The 16,598-nt window shown below is 32.0% G+C and overlaps 1 protein-coding gene across 1 annotated transcript; it reads left to right on the forward strand.

Moving 5' to 3' along the window:
* Positions 1–13,053: 13,053 nt before the first annotated feature.
* On the forward strand, positions 13,054–15,468 carry LOC120131192 (phosphomannomutase-like). Its single transcript, XM_039148239.1, has 11 exons — positions 13,054–13,390; positions 13,515–13,559; positions 13,665–13,741; positions 13,790–13,880; positions 13,992–14,027; positions 14,341–14,396; positions 14,487–14,586; positions 14,688–14,783; positions 14,893–14,970; positions 15,091–15,142; positions 15,210–15,468. The coding sequence occupies exons 1-11, from the start codon at positions 13,322–13,324 to the stop codon at positions 15,266–15,268; spliced, it is 759 nt and encodes a 252-aa protein (XP_039004170.1). The 5' UTR covers positions 13,054–13,321; the 3' UTR covers positions 15,269–15,468.
* Positions 15,469–16,598: the final 1,130 nt, after the last annotated feature.

Below are 16,598 nucleotides of genomic sequence, written 5' to 3' on the forward strand. Positions count from 1 at the left end.
ATTTTTTTCTCAGGGTTGGGTTTGACATCGCTACAACTGATCAAGACGACACTTATTTGTTATCATGTTGATCTTCCCTACTTTGGACCCTTATATTGATTTGGATATGCATTTTATGTTCGTGGATAGTTATCTCACGTCATTTGACTCTGACTTGCGATTTTAATGGTCTTTCAATAGTTTTATCTCCTTTTGTTGTTCGTTTTTTGTTGCAGTCAAATTTATTTGTATCTTTATTTTGCTCGAACATTTTAGTTAGGTTTTTTAACCTTTTACTTTTTTTTGTGCTTATGTGGTCTCAGTGGCTAATTTTTGTGTAAATGGTTATAAGAAAATATCATAATTATAATTTAGTTTATGTTTATTGTCATACTTGTAAATTTTCATTGTAATTTTAGATTTTTCTATTTTTAATAAAACTAATGCTTTTTATATAAAAAAAATAAATCTAAATGACTAAACTCAAGTAGATGGTGGGATTTTTGACAAAAAAATCACCCTATTAAAAAATACTACTTATGAAACACCCTTACCTAACTATTTCCCTATCTAATATATTTTTCTCATGAGAGAGAAGGAGGCGCATTGCAAGATATGCGCCTTAGCTGAGGGGAGGGAAGGCGCATCGCATGAAACACTCATTCCATGGGTTTTATCAATGGCGTGTCTTAGGAAACATGCCTCATTTGAATGACACGTCATAGGGAACACACCTCCCATACCCGAGGTTTTAGGCTTAGGATTTCATGTTAAAGTGATTTTAGGATTTTGTATTTGATTTTAGGGTTTTTAGTGATTTATGGTGTTATATTTGTATGGTTTAGGGTTTTTAAAGATGTTTAATGTTAAAATTGATTGTATATTAGAATGTTTGTGTTTTTAAAGTAGGGTTTAGAGTTAAAGTTGATTGTATGTTAGATTGTAAGAAATAAATGTTAAACATTTAATTAAAAAAATATAGATATACGAAAAGGTCATCTTGTAAAATAAACAAGCCGAAATCAAATTAATTGAAATTAAAAGAAAATGAAATAATCTAAGTTGAAATATTAGAAAATATGATTACATGAATGGTGGTCAACGATTACGTGATGATGAAAGAGGTGAACATTTTCTCCTATTGTGGCCAGAGTTTCTGCAATGGCCATATTTTATGTTTTGTCTTGACGTCTCTCGAATATCCATATCATAATAAATTCGAGTGAATTTTAGACAACATGGCTCCTTTAATAAGTCCAGATCTGGTATAAGTGGAGGCTAAGTGTGAACCTTATTTGAGTATTTATCATTACCTATGGGGGAAACTCATATTCATATACATTGAATACTTTTGAAAGTTGGTATACGGGATATACATAATGCTTATAGTCTTGACGAGAAAATGAGCAAGCTGCTATGACATGGGAGCATGAATATTTCAAAGCTTGAAAAAAGCCACAGTCACAACATCTATCTTGTAGATTAACTCTGAAAGATTCAATCCCTTGCAGAGGTTGTGACATTTCTGTGACGTGAAATAATTCTTGGGTGCAAGAAAAACTTATTAAGGACATGTTTAATTTTGCAAACTTTAGCTGCAGGTTTGCTACTAATTGTGGGTGATAAACATGACCGTTTTGTATCCAAGTAAGAGTTTGTCCCCCGAGCTTTGAAAAAAGTTGACCCAAATGAAAATACGTTGTTTTAGCTAAAATAGTTACTGGTAAATGACGAGTTCCCTTTAAGGTTGAATTGATTACCTTAGCCAAGTTGGTTGTCATAAGTCCATATCGATATCCACCATTATATGTGTTTGTCCACTTTTCTTTGTTAATTTCACTGATATAATGGTATCCATGTTTATATTTTTTCTCATAATTCTTGAAACATAATCTCAAACGTTTGAGGTGAGAGTTTGTAACCTAATCGAAATGAAGTAGTTAGTATAAAAATGAGTGAGAAATGAAATTGAGAAAAATGTAACATACTCATACGTATAATTAATTGTCGTTCATCATTATTCTTATATATGCCATGATAGTTTGTAGTAACATGTCAGATACATAGACTATGTTGGACGTGTGGGGGTTTCCACATTGGACCCAAAGAGTCCATTGTTGCTTTGATGTCAGCTCCTTAGTCAGAAATGATACAAATACGTTCCCTCGTGATAACATGTAACCGTAGATATCTCAGGAAAAAAATCCAAGACTCTGTATCTTCTCCTTTAACAAGGTTAAAGGCAACGAGAAGAATATTACGATTACCATCTTGGATAAATGATAATAATAAAACTTGTTTGTATTTTCCATACAAGAATGTACCATCAATTTGGACAACGAGTTTATAGTATTTCACTGTATTAATGCATTGTGGGTAAGTCCAAAAAACCCATTGGAATTGACATCGATCTCGAAGAACCCGATCATTATGGTAGATATGGCGAGTTTCACACACAACTACTGTCCCATTATTCAGCCATTGAACCAGGTTAAACCAACTGGTAGTTCGTTGTAAGATGAATCACATTCGTTGTGTAGTTTTATAATGGCATTCTATTTTGCCTTTCATGCTTTTTTTATAAGATACGGTGTACCCATATTGAGATTGTATTGCAGAAATCAACAGTATGTGGAAGCTTGCTCTAACCAAAGGCATGATGGCTTGGCAAATCACGTTAGAGTCCAAGTTTGGATGGTTCTGGTTGATCCCATGTGCACAACATATATGAGGCCCATTGTATTTTGTTAGTTCTCATCTTTCGGTCTTATTCTTCTTTAAAACAAGAACTATCCAATTGCGGACATTATCATGTTGAACACAATAACATACATATTTTTCGATGGTAGATCGATCGTGGATTGAACTGAATTATGAATGTTGTAATTATTAATTGTCATAATTATTTCTTATTTATATGTGAAATCCATCCCGTGATATAAATCATCATCATTAACTGATGAATGCCTCCCATAGTCTCCAAGATGAGGTATATAGAGAAATTATAGCTCATACATCGCATCATAGTCAACTTTATACATGTGTATTGGAGGTTCGTATTGTACCATATTTGTAGGAACTTCATCCGCATCATCATTAGAGTCCATGTTGAATTGTGGTGACTAGGGTTCAAGGAATAATCCAGTTTCAACACCATCTGCTATTGGCCCACAAAAAATTTTTTCTGGAGGAGATGAGGGTTTATCTGTGACTCCGATGTTTAGTTCGAACAAGTTCGCATATGAATGCATTCCTCCAGAACTTGAAGTGATGTCACCATATGAGTTATGAATTGAGTGTTATGTGGAAGACATTGCCATATCGAGGTCAAATGTGATGGCAGATGAATGTCTCCCCTGGAACTGGAAGACATCTCCATATGGAGGTCGGAAAAATGGCAAATGAATGCCTTCCCTTGGAACTTGATGGTATGCTAACAAAAGGTGGGTTAGCTATTAATGATGTGAAATCATTACAGATTGTTTGAGTTGGACTATTAACTTGATTAATTGGTTCATGCAAGCTATAGTGGAAGGATAATGACATACCCTGAACTGAAAACAAGTCAACAAAAGTGGCATACATTTATATAGTATAGTTTGAATTTTGACTGAAAGAATCAACCATCTTAATAACATCGTTGTCATTTGAGAGATTGAACGATGTATATGTTAACAGAAAAATTTAAGTTAGAATTTGTACTGATGTATATCTTAATAATATCGGGTTAGTGATCAAATTGTAAAGTTTCAGAATTTGGTGACTAGAGTAGAACAATGGATTAGTTCAATGATTTATTTGGAAATAAATCATAAAAGTGGTTATTAATTATTAGATTAAGTAAAGGGCAAAATGGTCATTTGATAAGGAATATTTTTATTTCCCTTATAAGATAATAAAACCACGTGGGAAGAGGGAAAAGAAGTTCCAGAGTTCTCTTCATCTTTCTTCTTCCTTCACGCGTGAAAACCAAGAGTCAAATATATCGAGCACAAACAAGTTACGGTATGACCATCAAGTTAAGATTCAATCGGAAGAGAGGAAATCATAAAAATGGATTGGAACTTAGTGAGGCCAAGGTGAGTGCATATTATTAGATTGTGCATATTATTAGATGGGAATTAGACTTACGATAAGTCTGTTTCCAATATTTTATATGTTTGCATGAATAGAAGCATGATTAAGTTTGTATTATGTGTATATGCTTTGTTCATATTATATGTTATGAGGTGTGAATTTATATGATATGGGTTATATGGAAACGAAATATGTAACTATATGTGAACCTTATGAGCTGTATGAATATGTGAAATAAATTATAAGGTCACGAATCATGTATAATAGTAAATCTTGTATGTGATAACCATAGAAAGACAATAAGTTAAGTGATCATGAACATGTAAATATATGTTTAGATGAAGATATAATAGCAAAACATAAATTACATGAGTCAAGTTTACGGAAACTATTATAATTTACTTATATTATTAAATGAAAAGTGAGATAAACTAACTAGCATTAATTTATAGGATAATATGAAAATAGAATATCAATTAGGAGATTTGTACATAAATAATGATAATCATATGAGAGATAAGCTGTATGAGAAAGATTTTTGTGCTTAGATGAGCTATGATATAGAAATTACATGGTAAAGATCTATGAAGTCATAGGAAAAGGTTATAAGAGTAATGTAAAGTTGAATTAAGAGAATATAAGAAATTTGTATATAAATGAATTTATATAAGTGATATATGTTAGTATGCTACAATATATGTTATAGGATCTATGTAAGCATAAGAGAACAAAATATGAGATAGGGGTTATAAATATAAATGATGATATGATTATGTACAATAAATTAGGGAATTATGATCTAGGTGTTTATATGTCTATAAAAAGATATAAGAACAATATATAAGCTATGAAATAGGAACTGTGAGATTTTAATGCTATATAACATTATCTATGTGATTAAGTACAAATGTGATATCCATATATGACAATGAATTGTGAAATTGTATGAAAATGTGATATGATCTACGAGATAATAAATCATGTGAATTATATGGAAGTAATTTGTGTGTACACGTCTGAGATGTCTTACATGATATGTATGATTTCACAAGAAATGACAAGAGCTATGTGATTACATGATTATAAGAGATCAGACATACAATAAGAGATAAGTGTTATGAATGTGTGAATATGAAATGACATAGATAATAATACCCATGATATTTGTCATGAGATTTAGGGGTATAGTTGGCATGCCAAGAGTCGAGGGTCTACGCGGTCCTTCGGGACATATATGTATTCCTTGGAACATGTGTGATGTCTTTTGAGACACATACTTGATCCTTTGTATATGTATATGATTCTTAAGGAATTTTCTACGTGATCCTTGGGACATTTTATATGGCACTTCGGTGCAATTCTTCGCTGTACTTCGGTGCAATTCTACGTGGCACTTAGGTGCATTTATACGAGCTATGGTGACAGCATTTTACACAACCTCTATAGACTCACATATCTATAGTTCTCACATGTGTACATGGGCTAATAAAGAAATAACAACAAATATATTACATGTGATTTGTATGCTTTTGTGCTATGAATTGTATTATATGATGATATGTGGATTGTATGATTAAATGAGTCAAATGTGGGGTAAAATACTAGGTATAAGAGGATATATACAAAGTGAGATAAATAATAATGATATTGAAAATGAAACGAGGCTAATGATGGAAATGATGAGTATATGTGTGTATATATGTTCTTACATGTAATGATATATTGCATATGTGTTATAGGGATTTGTTACATGAATAAGGGTATGAGTGATAACAATAATAGTTCATGCATGATTACAAGTTATAGTTACATTATATGTTTATTGCCTCACTAAGTCATAGACTTAGCGTGTGATTGTTTCACATGTAGGTTACAAAAGGGATAATAGAAGCGAAGAAGAGCAAAATAGGTCAACATCTCCCTTATAAAGTTTCAGATCAGAAAAATGATGATTTAAATGTATTTGGTTATTAAAGTTATAATTGGCATGCACTAATTGATTGAGTTGAATATGCTCTGATCAATTTTGATTATTTTGGTCAATTTATATAAATAAACCGTTTTTATTTTTAAATGAAAGTTTTAAATTTTCTTTGAATTTTGTCAAGAGTCAAAGTTTGAAAAGTCAATGTGACACCTCAGACTCGTATTCAGGTCGGGTACGGGTTGGGGGTGTTATATTTAATGGTATCAGAGCTAAGGTTTAGCCGATTCTCGGAATAAACTGAAGTCCAAAGTGTCATAAAATGTGTGCATGCCAACATAGAGTGAAAATTTCTAATCTGATAGGATAAGGAGTATGATGTCTTGCCAATAGAATAAGATTTGTATAATATAGTAGAAATTGATTATAAAAATTATCGAAATGAATCGATAATTGACAAATCTGATGGTGATAGCAATTCACCTGCCCTGGCCAGGCAGGATGAAGAGCGAAAACCTCAGAAAGTGTCTTATAAGATTAAAGGTTGATTTCAGAAGATTGAAATCATATTAGAATAGTGATAGAAGATTTTTTTTTATTGTTTTGAATCGGAAAAGCGATATGGATTAGTTTTGTTAGTACGTGGATAATATAGAATATGGTGAACAAGTGTCACCATAAGAGCGTTAAAAGATCAAATGATGCAGTGAGAATTGCTAAAAGAGTTCAAGAATAAGTGTATTAGTGACAAGCGTATAAGATGTATAAAGTTAGAGCTTATGAGTTTGAAACAAAGGGATAATATTGTGTATAAGGAAGTGTATATATAATAAGGATTTGCAGTCAAGATGGAAAAAATTAGCGTTGGCTAACAAGAATATGTGATGGGAATGTACTGGAAGTATAAGATTATAAGATATTGTCAAGATATGATAACCAAATATGAAATGGATCTGGATACAGCTGTATATTTGGATCATAGTATTGTGGTATAGTAAAGGGAATAAGGATTTGTATATTTGAGTAAAGATGAGGATTGATAAGAAGAGTTTAGGAATGGGTATATCGATGATCAGTTTATAAGACAAAGTAAGTTAGAATGTTTAGTTGAACAACGGAAATTATAGGATGTATGAGAATGGAGGTGAAATTGACAAGTTAAGTAAACGAATTTTGAGATAATTTCGATTGAAAAGGATGTATGTGATTGGTTGACTAGGGTTTGTGCCCTAGATTGGACAGATGTTATTGATTAACTGTCAGAGTAAAGATGATATAGTTATAAGATTGGAAGAGAAGGTAAAGTTGAGTTAATCAATTATGATGTGAATCTGAATATAGTTGTGTATTCTGATCAGATAGCTATGATGTCGAGAATGAGATAAGTATTTGTATAAAACCTTAAGGAATGAAAACACAAGTATAAGAAATGATAAAGAATAAAGTTTTGTATAAGTAAATGGGGTTATCAAAGTTATGAGGATGCAATGAAGATTGATACACAGAGATGAGTGTAGGTGATAGGACAAGAGTATGTGAACATGAAAGGAAAAGTATGATTTGTGTATAAGGAATAAATAAAGGAATAATGGAGTAAAGAAATGAAAGGGATTGAGTTAAAGGATCAGATACGATAAAGGTTATATGGAAGCGTAGATGATAATTTTGATATATAAGTAAGAAAATGTGCAAGGTGATGTGAAAAGATTGTTTGATTATGTAAAGTATATGTTTAATTACATTGGAAGAAGATTTAAGGTAGTGTTTTTGGTTAAATGATAATGAAAAACGAATTTGGTTATTATTGTAAGGCAGTTAGAGATGAATTTATGAAGTTGAGTGATGAAAATGGATGTTACTGTACTGAGTGACGTTATATGGATTTTAGAAAGGTCAAAGGAAAGAAAAGACATAAATGGATTGAGGTTATGGGTTACTGTTTATATGATAAGTAACAGTAGATAAATGTATAAAGGAAAAATGTAATTGAAGAAATAAAGGAAGGAAATATTAAGTAAAGGAGGTAACATGAGAACAATAGAAGATATGTTCTTATTGATATGTTCAGTGAAAATTCGAGGACGAATTTTCTTTAAAGGATAAGAGATTTGTAACATTCTCAATATCGGGTTAGTGATCAAATTGTAAAGTTTCAGAATTTGGTGACTAGAGTAGAACAATGGATTAGTTCAATGATTTATTTGGAAATAAATCATAAAAGTGGTTATTAATTATTAGATTAAGTAAAGGGCAAAATGGTCATTTGATAAGGAATATTTTTATTTCCCTTATAAGATAATAAAACCACGTGGGAAGAGGGAAAAGAAGTTCCAGAGTTCTCTTCATCTTTCTTCTTCCTTCACGCGTGAAAACCAAGAGTCAAATATATCGAGCACAAACAAGTTACGGTATGACCATCAAGTTAAGATTCAATCGGAAGAGAGGAAATCATAAAAATGGATTGGAACTTAGTGAGGCCAAGGTGAGTGCATATTATTAGATTGTGCATATTATTATATGGAAATTAGACTTGCGATAAGTCTGTTTCCAATATTTTATATGTTTGCATGAATAGAAGCATGATTAAGTTTGTATTATGTGTATATGCTTTGTTCATATTATATGTTATGAGGTGTGAATTTATATGATATGGGTTATATGGAAATGAAATATGTAACTATATGTGAACCTTATAAGTTGTATGAATATGTGAAATAAGTTATAAGGTCACGAATCATGTATAATAATAAATGTTGTATGTGATAACCATAGAAAGACAATAAGTTAAGTGATCATGAACATGTAAATATATGTTTAGATGAAGATATAATAGCAAAACATAAATTACATGAGTCAAGTTTATGGAAACTATTATAATTTACTTATAGTATTAAATGAAAAGTGAGATAAACTAACTAGCATTAATTTATAGGATAATATGAAAATAGAATATCAATTAGGAGATTTGTACATAAATAATGATAATCATATGAGAGATAAGCTGTATGAGAAAGATTTTTGTGCTTAGATGAGCTATGATATAGAAATTACATGGTAAAGATCTATAAAGTCATAGGAAAAGGTTATAAGAGTAATGTAAAGTTGAATTAAGAGAATATAAGAAATTTGTATATAAATGAATTTATATAAGTGATATATGTTAGTATGCTACAATATATGTTATAGGATCTATGTAAGCATAAGAGAACAAAATATGAGCTAGGGGTTATGAATATAAATGATGATATGATTATGTACAATAAATTAGGGAATTATGATCTAGGTGTTTATATGTCTATAAAAAGATATAAGAACAATATATAAGCTATGAAATAGGAATTGTGGGATTTTAATGCTATATAACATTATCTATGTGATTAAGTACAAATGTGATATCCATATATGATAATGAATTGTGAAATTGTATGAAAATGTGATATGATCTATGAGATAATAAATCCTGTGAATTATATGGAAGTGATTTGTGTGTACATGTCTGAGATGTCTTACATGATATGTATGATTTCACAAGAAATGACAAGAGCTATGTGATTACATGATTATAAGAGATCAGACATGCAATAAGAGATAAATGTTATGAATGTGTGAATATGAAATGACATAGATAATAATGCCCATGTTATGTGTTATGAGAGCTAGGGGTATAGTTGGTATGCCAAGAGTCGAGGGTCTACGCAGTCCTTCGGGACATATATGTATTCCTTGGAACATGTGTGATGTCTTTTGAGACACATACTTGATCCTTTGTATATGTATATGATTCTTAAGGAATTTTCTACGTGGTCCTTAGAGACATTTTATATGGCACTTCGGTTCAATTCTACGTGGCACTTCGGTGCAATTCTACGTGGCACTTATGTGCATTTATACGAGTTGTGGTGACAACATTTGTACACAACCTCTATAGACTCACATATCTATAGTTCTCACATGTGTACATGGGCTAATAAAGAAATAACAACAAACATATTACATGTGATTTGTATGCTTTTGTGCTATGAATTGTATTATATGATTTATATGATGATATGTGGATTGTATGATTAAATGAGTCAAATGTGGGGTAAAATACTAGGTATAAGAGGATATATACGAAGTGAGATAAATAATAATGATATTGATAATGAAACGAGGCTAATGATGGAAATGATGAGTATATGTTTGTATATATGTTCTTACATGTAATGATATATTGCATATGTGTTATAGGGATTTGTTACATGAATAAGGGTATGAGTGATAACAGTAATAGTTCATCCATGATTACAAGTTATAGTTACATTATATGTTTATTGCCTCACTAAGTCATAGACTTAGCGTGTGATTGTTTCACACGTAGGTTACAAAAGCGATAATAGAAGCGAAGAAGAGCAAAACAGGTCAACATCTCCCTTACAAAGTTTGAGATCAGAAAAATGATGATTTAAGTGTATTTGGTTATTAAAGTTATAGTTGGCATGTACTAATTGATTGAGTTGAATATGCTCTGATCAATTTTGATTATTTTGGTCAATTTATATAAATAAACCGTTTTTATTTTTAAATGAAAGTTTTAAATTTTCTTTGAATTTTGTCAAGAGTCAAAGTTTGAAAAGTCAATGTGACACCTCAGATTCGTATTCAGGTCGGGTACGGGTTGGGGGTGTTACAACTCTCTATGCTTCACCAACTAATTCATCTCTTTCTTGCCTCGTATATCAATGTTATGCATATTGTCGAGGTTCCTTGGTGTTTCTAGAATAAATTGTGCAAACCCAAATTGACGAAGAACACAATTATTTGAATGCCACTCAATAATAGCATAACATAAGGGGTATAACCGCCACCCATACATCTAATATCCCACTCAAGTTAGGCGAGATGCAAAACCTCAATTCGTCGTCCAAATATGACAACCATTTGAACTAAAACAAAAATATAGATTTCTTATCAAAATTAAAATGATATTCAAATTATATAAATACAATTAAATAAAAAATTAAAACTAAAAAACATACCTCTACACCAACTTTCTGGTCAATGAGTAATCAAATATATTGTAATTATTATGGGATATCACGATAATTTTTCCTATTACTTTACCAACTATTTAATATATATATATATATGGCAATCTATAATAATCGAAAACATTATTTAAAAATAAATTTACTATTGTTACCTTGAAAATAACGGAAAAACATATGACTCATTCACGATCGGGCATAAAAAGACATGTAGTACTATGCCCACAATTGGAGAAACATGAGACAACCACGAATATCAGTCTTCTTATAATTCATAGTCCGTCTCTAAACAAAAATGTCAACACTAAGGACCCCAAACTCAATGTGTCAGCTACTTAAAAATCGATCAGGTACCTCAACCACATACAATGGATTTGGTTCCGATGTTTGTCAAGCATCAATATACCTCCAATGAATTGTAGTATATATGCCCAGAAAAATGCTTTTGCCTCGTCATTCGAACAATTTTTGTGTAACTCTTTAAATTCATTTTTCAACCACCCTAATGTTATTTGGCCACCGTTGAAACTAGGCAGACAACTTCTAAGATACTCCCTGCATAAACCTCCCAATCATCATCTGCCACACCACAAATGGTAGTTCCATCAACTGGGAGCCCCAGTTACATTGAAACATCCTCTAGCCTAATGGTATATTCCCCACATGGTAGATGAAACGTGTGTGTCTCTGGCCTCCATCTCTCAATTAGTGCATAAATCAGGGTGAGTTCAAGTTTACAACCTCCTTCAATTTTTGCTAAGTAATTGAATCAATCCACAGACAAATATGGCCAGATACACCTCGGTGTTTCCATCTTGTTGCGAATAAAAACTTCTAATATACGATCATTTTCCTAAAAAAATAAATTCTAACCATTAAAACTTGAACTACTATTTCAAAATTATTTAAATAAATTCTGATAATTTAATGAATATATAATCGAATTCATAATATTCATAAATTTAAAAAGAATATAATTTTGTATTCTTACCGCATGGGCAAAATAACTCGGAATATGATCATCATCCAATCGCAACAACGTGCCTTCCATTTTTTAACTACAATTAATAAATATTAACTAACTAAATAAGTTTACAATTAAATAATCAAATAAAAATAAATACTAAAGTAAAATAATAATAAAATAATTAATTACTTAAATAATAAAAATTTTAATGAATAAAAAATAAATTATAAAAACAATTATACCTTACTAGATTGAAAATAGACAGGAATGAGAGATATTTAAGTGTAATTTATTTGAGTTGGGGAAAGAGATTTATATAAGCAGTCGATTGGGGAAAATAGGAGATATAATTTGGCAGAATTCGAGGTTGGAAGGGAAAGGCGCATCCCATGGGATGTGACTTCTAGGGTTGTCAGAAAACCCCGGTTTGGCTCTTTATGCCCCGATAGCCAACCTTCATGATATTAATACTCGTTGGATTTTGGTTTTCAATTAGACCTGAAGCTGCTAGGGTTGCATGGCAAAAACACTAACATTGGGTGGATGGTCATTCTTAGGAAAATTCCCACTAAAGATGGACCGCTATAAATGGGGCTTGTTAGCAATGGGAAGTGCGTGTTTTGTGATAGTCTTGAAACTCGGAATCATTTCTTCTTTCTAATGTCGTTTTTCCAATAGCATTTGGGAAGCTATTTTTTTTGGCTCGATGCAAACTCCACGAGTCCGCGATGTGTTGAGAGAAGTTTGAATGAACTACGCTCTATCTTACGGGAAAGTCTTTGATATCCTTGAGGTAACTCGAAATACATTAGTTTATTGCGTTTAGGAAGAGAGAAATACGAGATAATTTGAGGGTACGGTCAGAGATCAGTATGTAGTTTTTGATGTTATTTGTGGGATTATAAAATTAGTGCACGTGGCTGAATGTGATTCGTGTTCCAATGTGGGCGAAAATGGCTGAATGTGATTCGTGTTCCAATGTGGGCGAAAATGATTCGTGCTTCCAATACATCAATGATATAATACGAAGACTAAGAAATTTTCTGAACGACCTTGCTATATTCTAACCTGTATAAGTGGACTGCAAGTAATCCCAAACACCATATCTCATCCACACTAATTATTTAATTCCCTTAGTTCCGCCATTAAAGCTCTGCTTTTTATTCATTCCCTCTGCCTTTTCCATTACACTCGTACACTGTCTCAACCCATTTTATCACTTATTCACTTCATCAATATTCAAAGCTCACATTTTTCATATCATCCCACCTCTTCCCTGACTCTATGTTTCCACCCTTTATCCTTAAATTGATTTTGATAGCAGAAGGGGGATAAATAGACGCTTCAATGGCTCTAAGGAAACCTGGTTTGATTGCTTTGTTTGATATTGATGGAACTCTTACAGCTCCAAGAAAGGTTTGTAAATCTCCTTTTTTTAATCCTTAAATTATTATAGTGATATGCTTTTTGAATTTTGGGTTTGTTGAATTTAACTGAAACTGGCATTCATTTTAATGTATCTTTCATTTGAATGGTATAGACGGCTACCCCTGAAATGCTGTCGTTCATGAAGGAACTGAGGAAGGTATTTGATTTTTATGATGACCCTTTTGATTCTCTTTTGTTAATTCTTTAAAAATAAGTGTCAATGTCATTTAGAGAATTTACTATGTTTTACTTTGGATTGAAGGTTGTTTCTGTTGGAGTGGCGGGTGGATCTGACCTTAGTAAGATATCTGAGCAACTTCTTCACATTGTTGTTTCATTGTTCCTTTAATGCCTATGATTATTAACCATGGTTCGCATTTTCTGGAGAGAAAAAAATGCAGTTATTAATGACTATGATTATGTATTTTCTGAAAATGGGCTTGTTGCTCATAAAGATGGAAAACTCATTGACACTCGGGTATTATCACTCATAGCTGGCGTTCTCTATTTGTTCAACACCATGTTTTCTTGTCATTTCATGTAAATTTAAGAGCCGATAATAAGTTCTTTTCCCCTTTGTTATTTCTAGAGCTTGAAGTCATTTCTTGGAGAGGAGAAGCTGAAGGTTAGATTCCCCCCCCCCCTATTGGATATGATGGCTCTTGCATTTGACATCTGAAATAGATTGCATGAAGAAAAAGCTCCATTTATAGGACTCCTTAATGTTTGTTAGCTGCTTGCAACGATTTTCGACTAGCAATTATTTCAAGAATCTCTTTGATCCTTATAGTCTTGTATATCTAAAATAAAACAAGTATAGAGTATTGAATTTGAACATGTTTTAAGTGGTGGGTGAATTAAAGGCAGTAATACTTTATGCGCTGAGAACTTGATGGTGTAGTATGCTATTTGTTCATTGATTGCAAATGATTGTGCAGGAATTTATAAACTTCACGCTGCATTATATTGCCGACTTGGATATCCCTATAAAAAGGTGAGAAGAGTGGAATAATGGTACCAATTCTCTTTATTCTTCTAATCATTCGAGACTTTATCGTTTTTTTCTTTGGTGACATTGGTGTAGGGGTACATTCATCGAATTCCGAAGTGGGATGCTCAACGTATCTCCAATCAGACGGAACTGCAGCCAAGAAGAAAGGGATGAATTCGAGAAGTACGACAAGGCATAAAATATTAAAAACCTCTAGTGTCTGTTATCTAAAAGACATGAATTCAGTACTTCTAGGTGCATATGCTCAAGCAAATCCAAATACTTGGTTTTCAGGTTCACAATATTCGCCCAAAAATGGTTTCCGTGCTTCGAGAAAAGTTTGCTCACCTTAACTTGACGTTTTCCATTGGAGGGCAAATAAGCTTTGATGTGAGTAATGCATATGGTTTGTGATTGAACGTTTTAAATACCAAGAATGTCGAGAGGATTCACCGATTTTTTCCTTGCTTCATTGTGCTTGTGATGGGTTTTCCCCTAGGGCTGGGACAAAACATATTGCTTGAGATATCTTGAAGATTTTCCAGAAATTCACTTCTTTGGCTACAAAACTTACAAGGTCCTTTAACATACTGCATTATGCGTGATTCATTATATTCGCTTAGGTCCTTTAACTCCGTTTCGTACGCTCGTTTTTTTCCACACAACTAATGGTCTTGCCTGCATGTTTTATGGTTAGGGAGGGAACGATCATGAAATTTATGAATCGGAGAGAACAGTGGTACACACCTGTAAGCTGTTATCTCAAACTCAAACTCGTACTCACTGTTTACAGATATATCGATTTTGGCCATGCAGTTACGAGTCCTGATGATACAGTGCGGCAGTGCAAAGCTCTCTTCCTAAGCAACCCTTGAACACCACCATTTTTCTTTTTGATAATACCTATTTGTGTCTCGTAGTTTATGAGTAGAATAAGTGCCAAGCTGAAGCAGCTGCTGGCTCAAGTATGTAGTTTTACATGTGGTTCTTGTCAAATTGGTTAAAATTTGCCTATTCAGAACCGGCAGAAATTATTTTATCACGAATTTTCTTTTTACTACAATTCACTTTTGGACCTTTAAGGTTGCAGCAATTTATGTCTTTTTACTATAAAGTTTACACATGCATATCTAGTCTCTATGTGCACTTAATGAGTTGAGCAGCTCATGAGCAATTCAAACTCGACTTGGTCGATAAAAGTTCGACTCTGTTGGATTCAACTCGAACTCAAGATCAATTCAACTTGATAAGTTCACAAGTAACTCATTATTTTTTGAGAAAATAACCTCAGTGACCGAAAATGTCTTATAATATATGATTTTAACCAACATTTTTTAGAATTGCCAAAATGACCAACAAATTCGCAACGCGAACTCTAATTTCGCAACCCAGTTTCCAAATTCGCGTTGTGATTTTTCAAATTCGCAACGTGAATCTGTAAATCGCAATGCGGATTTGTAAATCGCAACACAGAAGTCAAATTCGCAACACAAAAGTCAAATTCGCAACGTGAATAGTAAAATCGCAATGTGAATAGTAAAATCGCAACGAATCTATATGTAAATTATCTCTTATCATCCATCTATAATAATTTGTTGAAAAAATACATAAATAATTTTTATAAAAAATATTCGTACACGTGAAAAAATTTATATGTAAATGAACAACAAATTTATTTCATTTGTCAATCTTCATTACAAATTTTTCTAAATTCAATTAATTAAAGTTTGAAATTTGAAAGAATCTTTAACTCAGACTAATGAAATACATTTACAAAATTAAATTTTGAATTATATTAAGAAAAAGCTGATTCCTATACATATGTAGATAAGTTTTATTTTCCACTTAAAATCTCAGTCTAGAAGCAGAGAATTACCATTTGAAATTCGCAACGCGATTTTGTAATTTTCTAAATTCGCGTTACGATCACGTTACGATTTTACTATTCGCGTTACGATTTTACTATTTACGCTACGATTTTGGAAACTAAGTTGCGAATTCGAGATCGCATTGCGATTTTATTGGTCATTTTGACAAAATCCAAAAAAGTTGATTAAAATCGTATATTATAAAACATTTTCGGTCACTGAGATTATTTTCTCTTATTTTTTTATATTTTTTTAATTATATTTTTTTACTAGTACTCTTAAAAAAATATTAATTTATTAATAATGACTAGTTTATTAATTTTCTAATAATTAATAA

This window comes from Hibiscus syriacus, unplaced genomic scaffold (assembly GCF_006381635.1).
Source record: "Hibiscus syriacus cultivar Baekdansim isolate YM2019G1 unplaced genomic scaffold, ASM638163v2 tig00110549_pilon, whole genome shotgun sequence".
Taxonomy (NCBI): Eukaryota; Viridiplantae; Streptophyta; class Magnoliopsida; order Malvales; family Malvaceae; genus Hibiscus; species Hibiscus syriacus.

Bases quoted from the DNA above. Each gene is read 5' to 3' on its own strand.
- LOC120131192 (XM_039148239.1), top strand. From the start codon at position 13,322: ATGGCTCTAAGGAAACCTGGTTTGATTGCTTTGTTTGATATTGATGGA. The intron at 13,391-13,514 runs GTTTGTAAATCT...TGAATGGTATAG, and splicing joins CTCTTACAGCTCCAAGAAAG to ACGGCTACCCCTGAAATGCT. The intron at 14,397-14,486 runs GTGAGAAGAGTG...ACATTGGTGTAG, and splicing joins TTGGATATCCCTATAAAAAG to GGGTACATTCATCGAATTCC.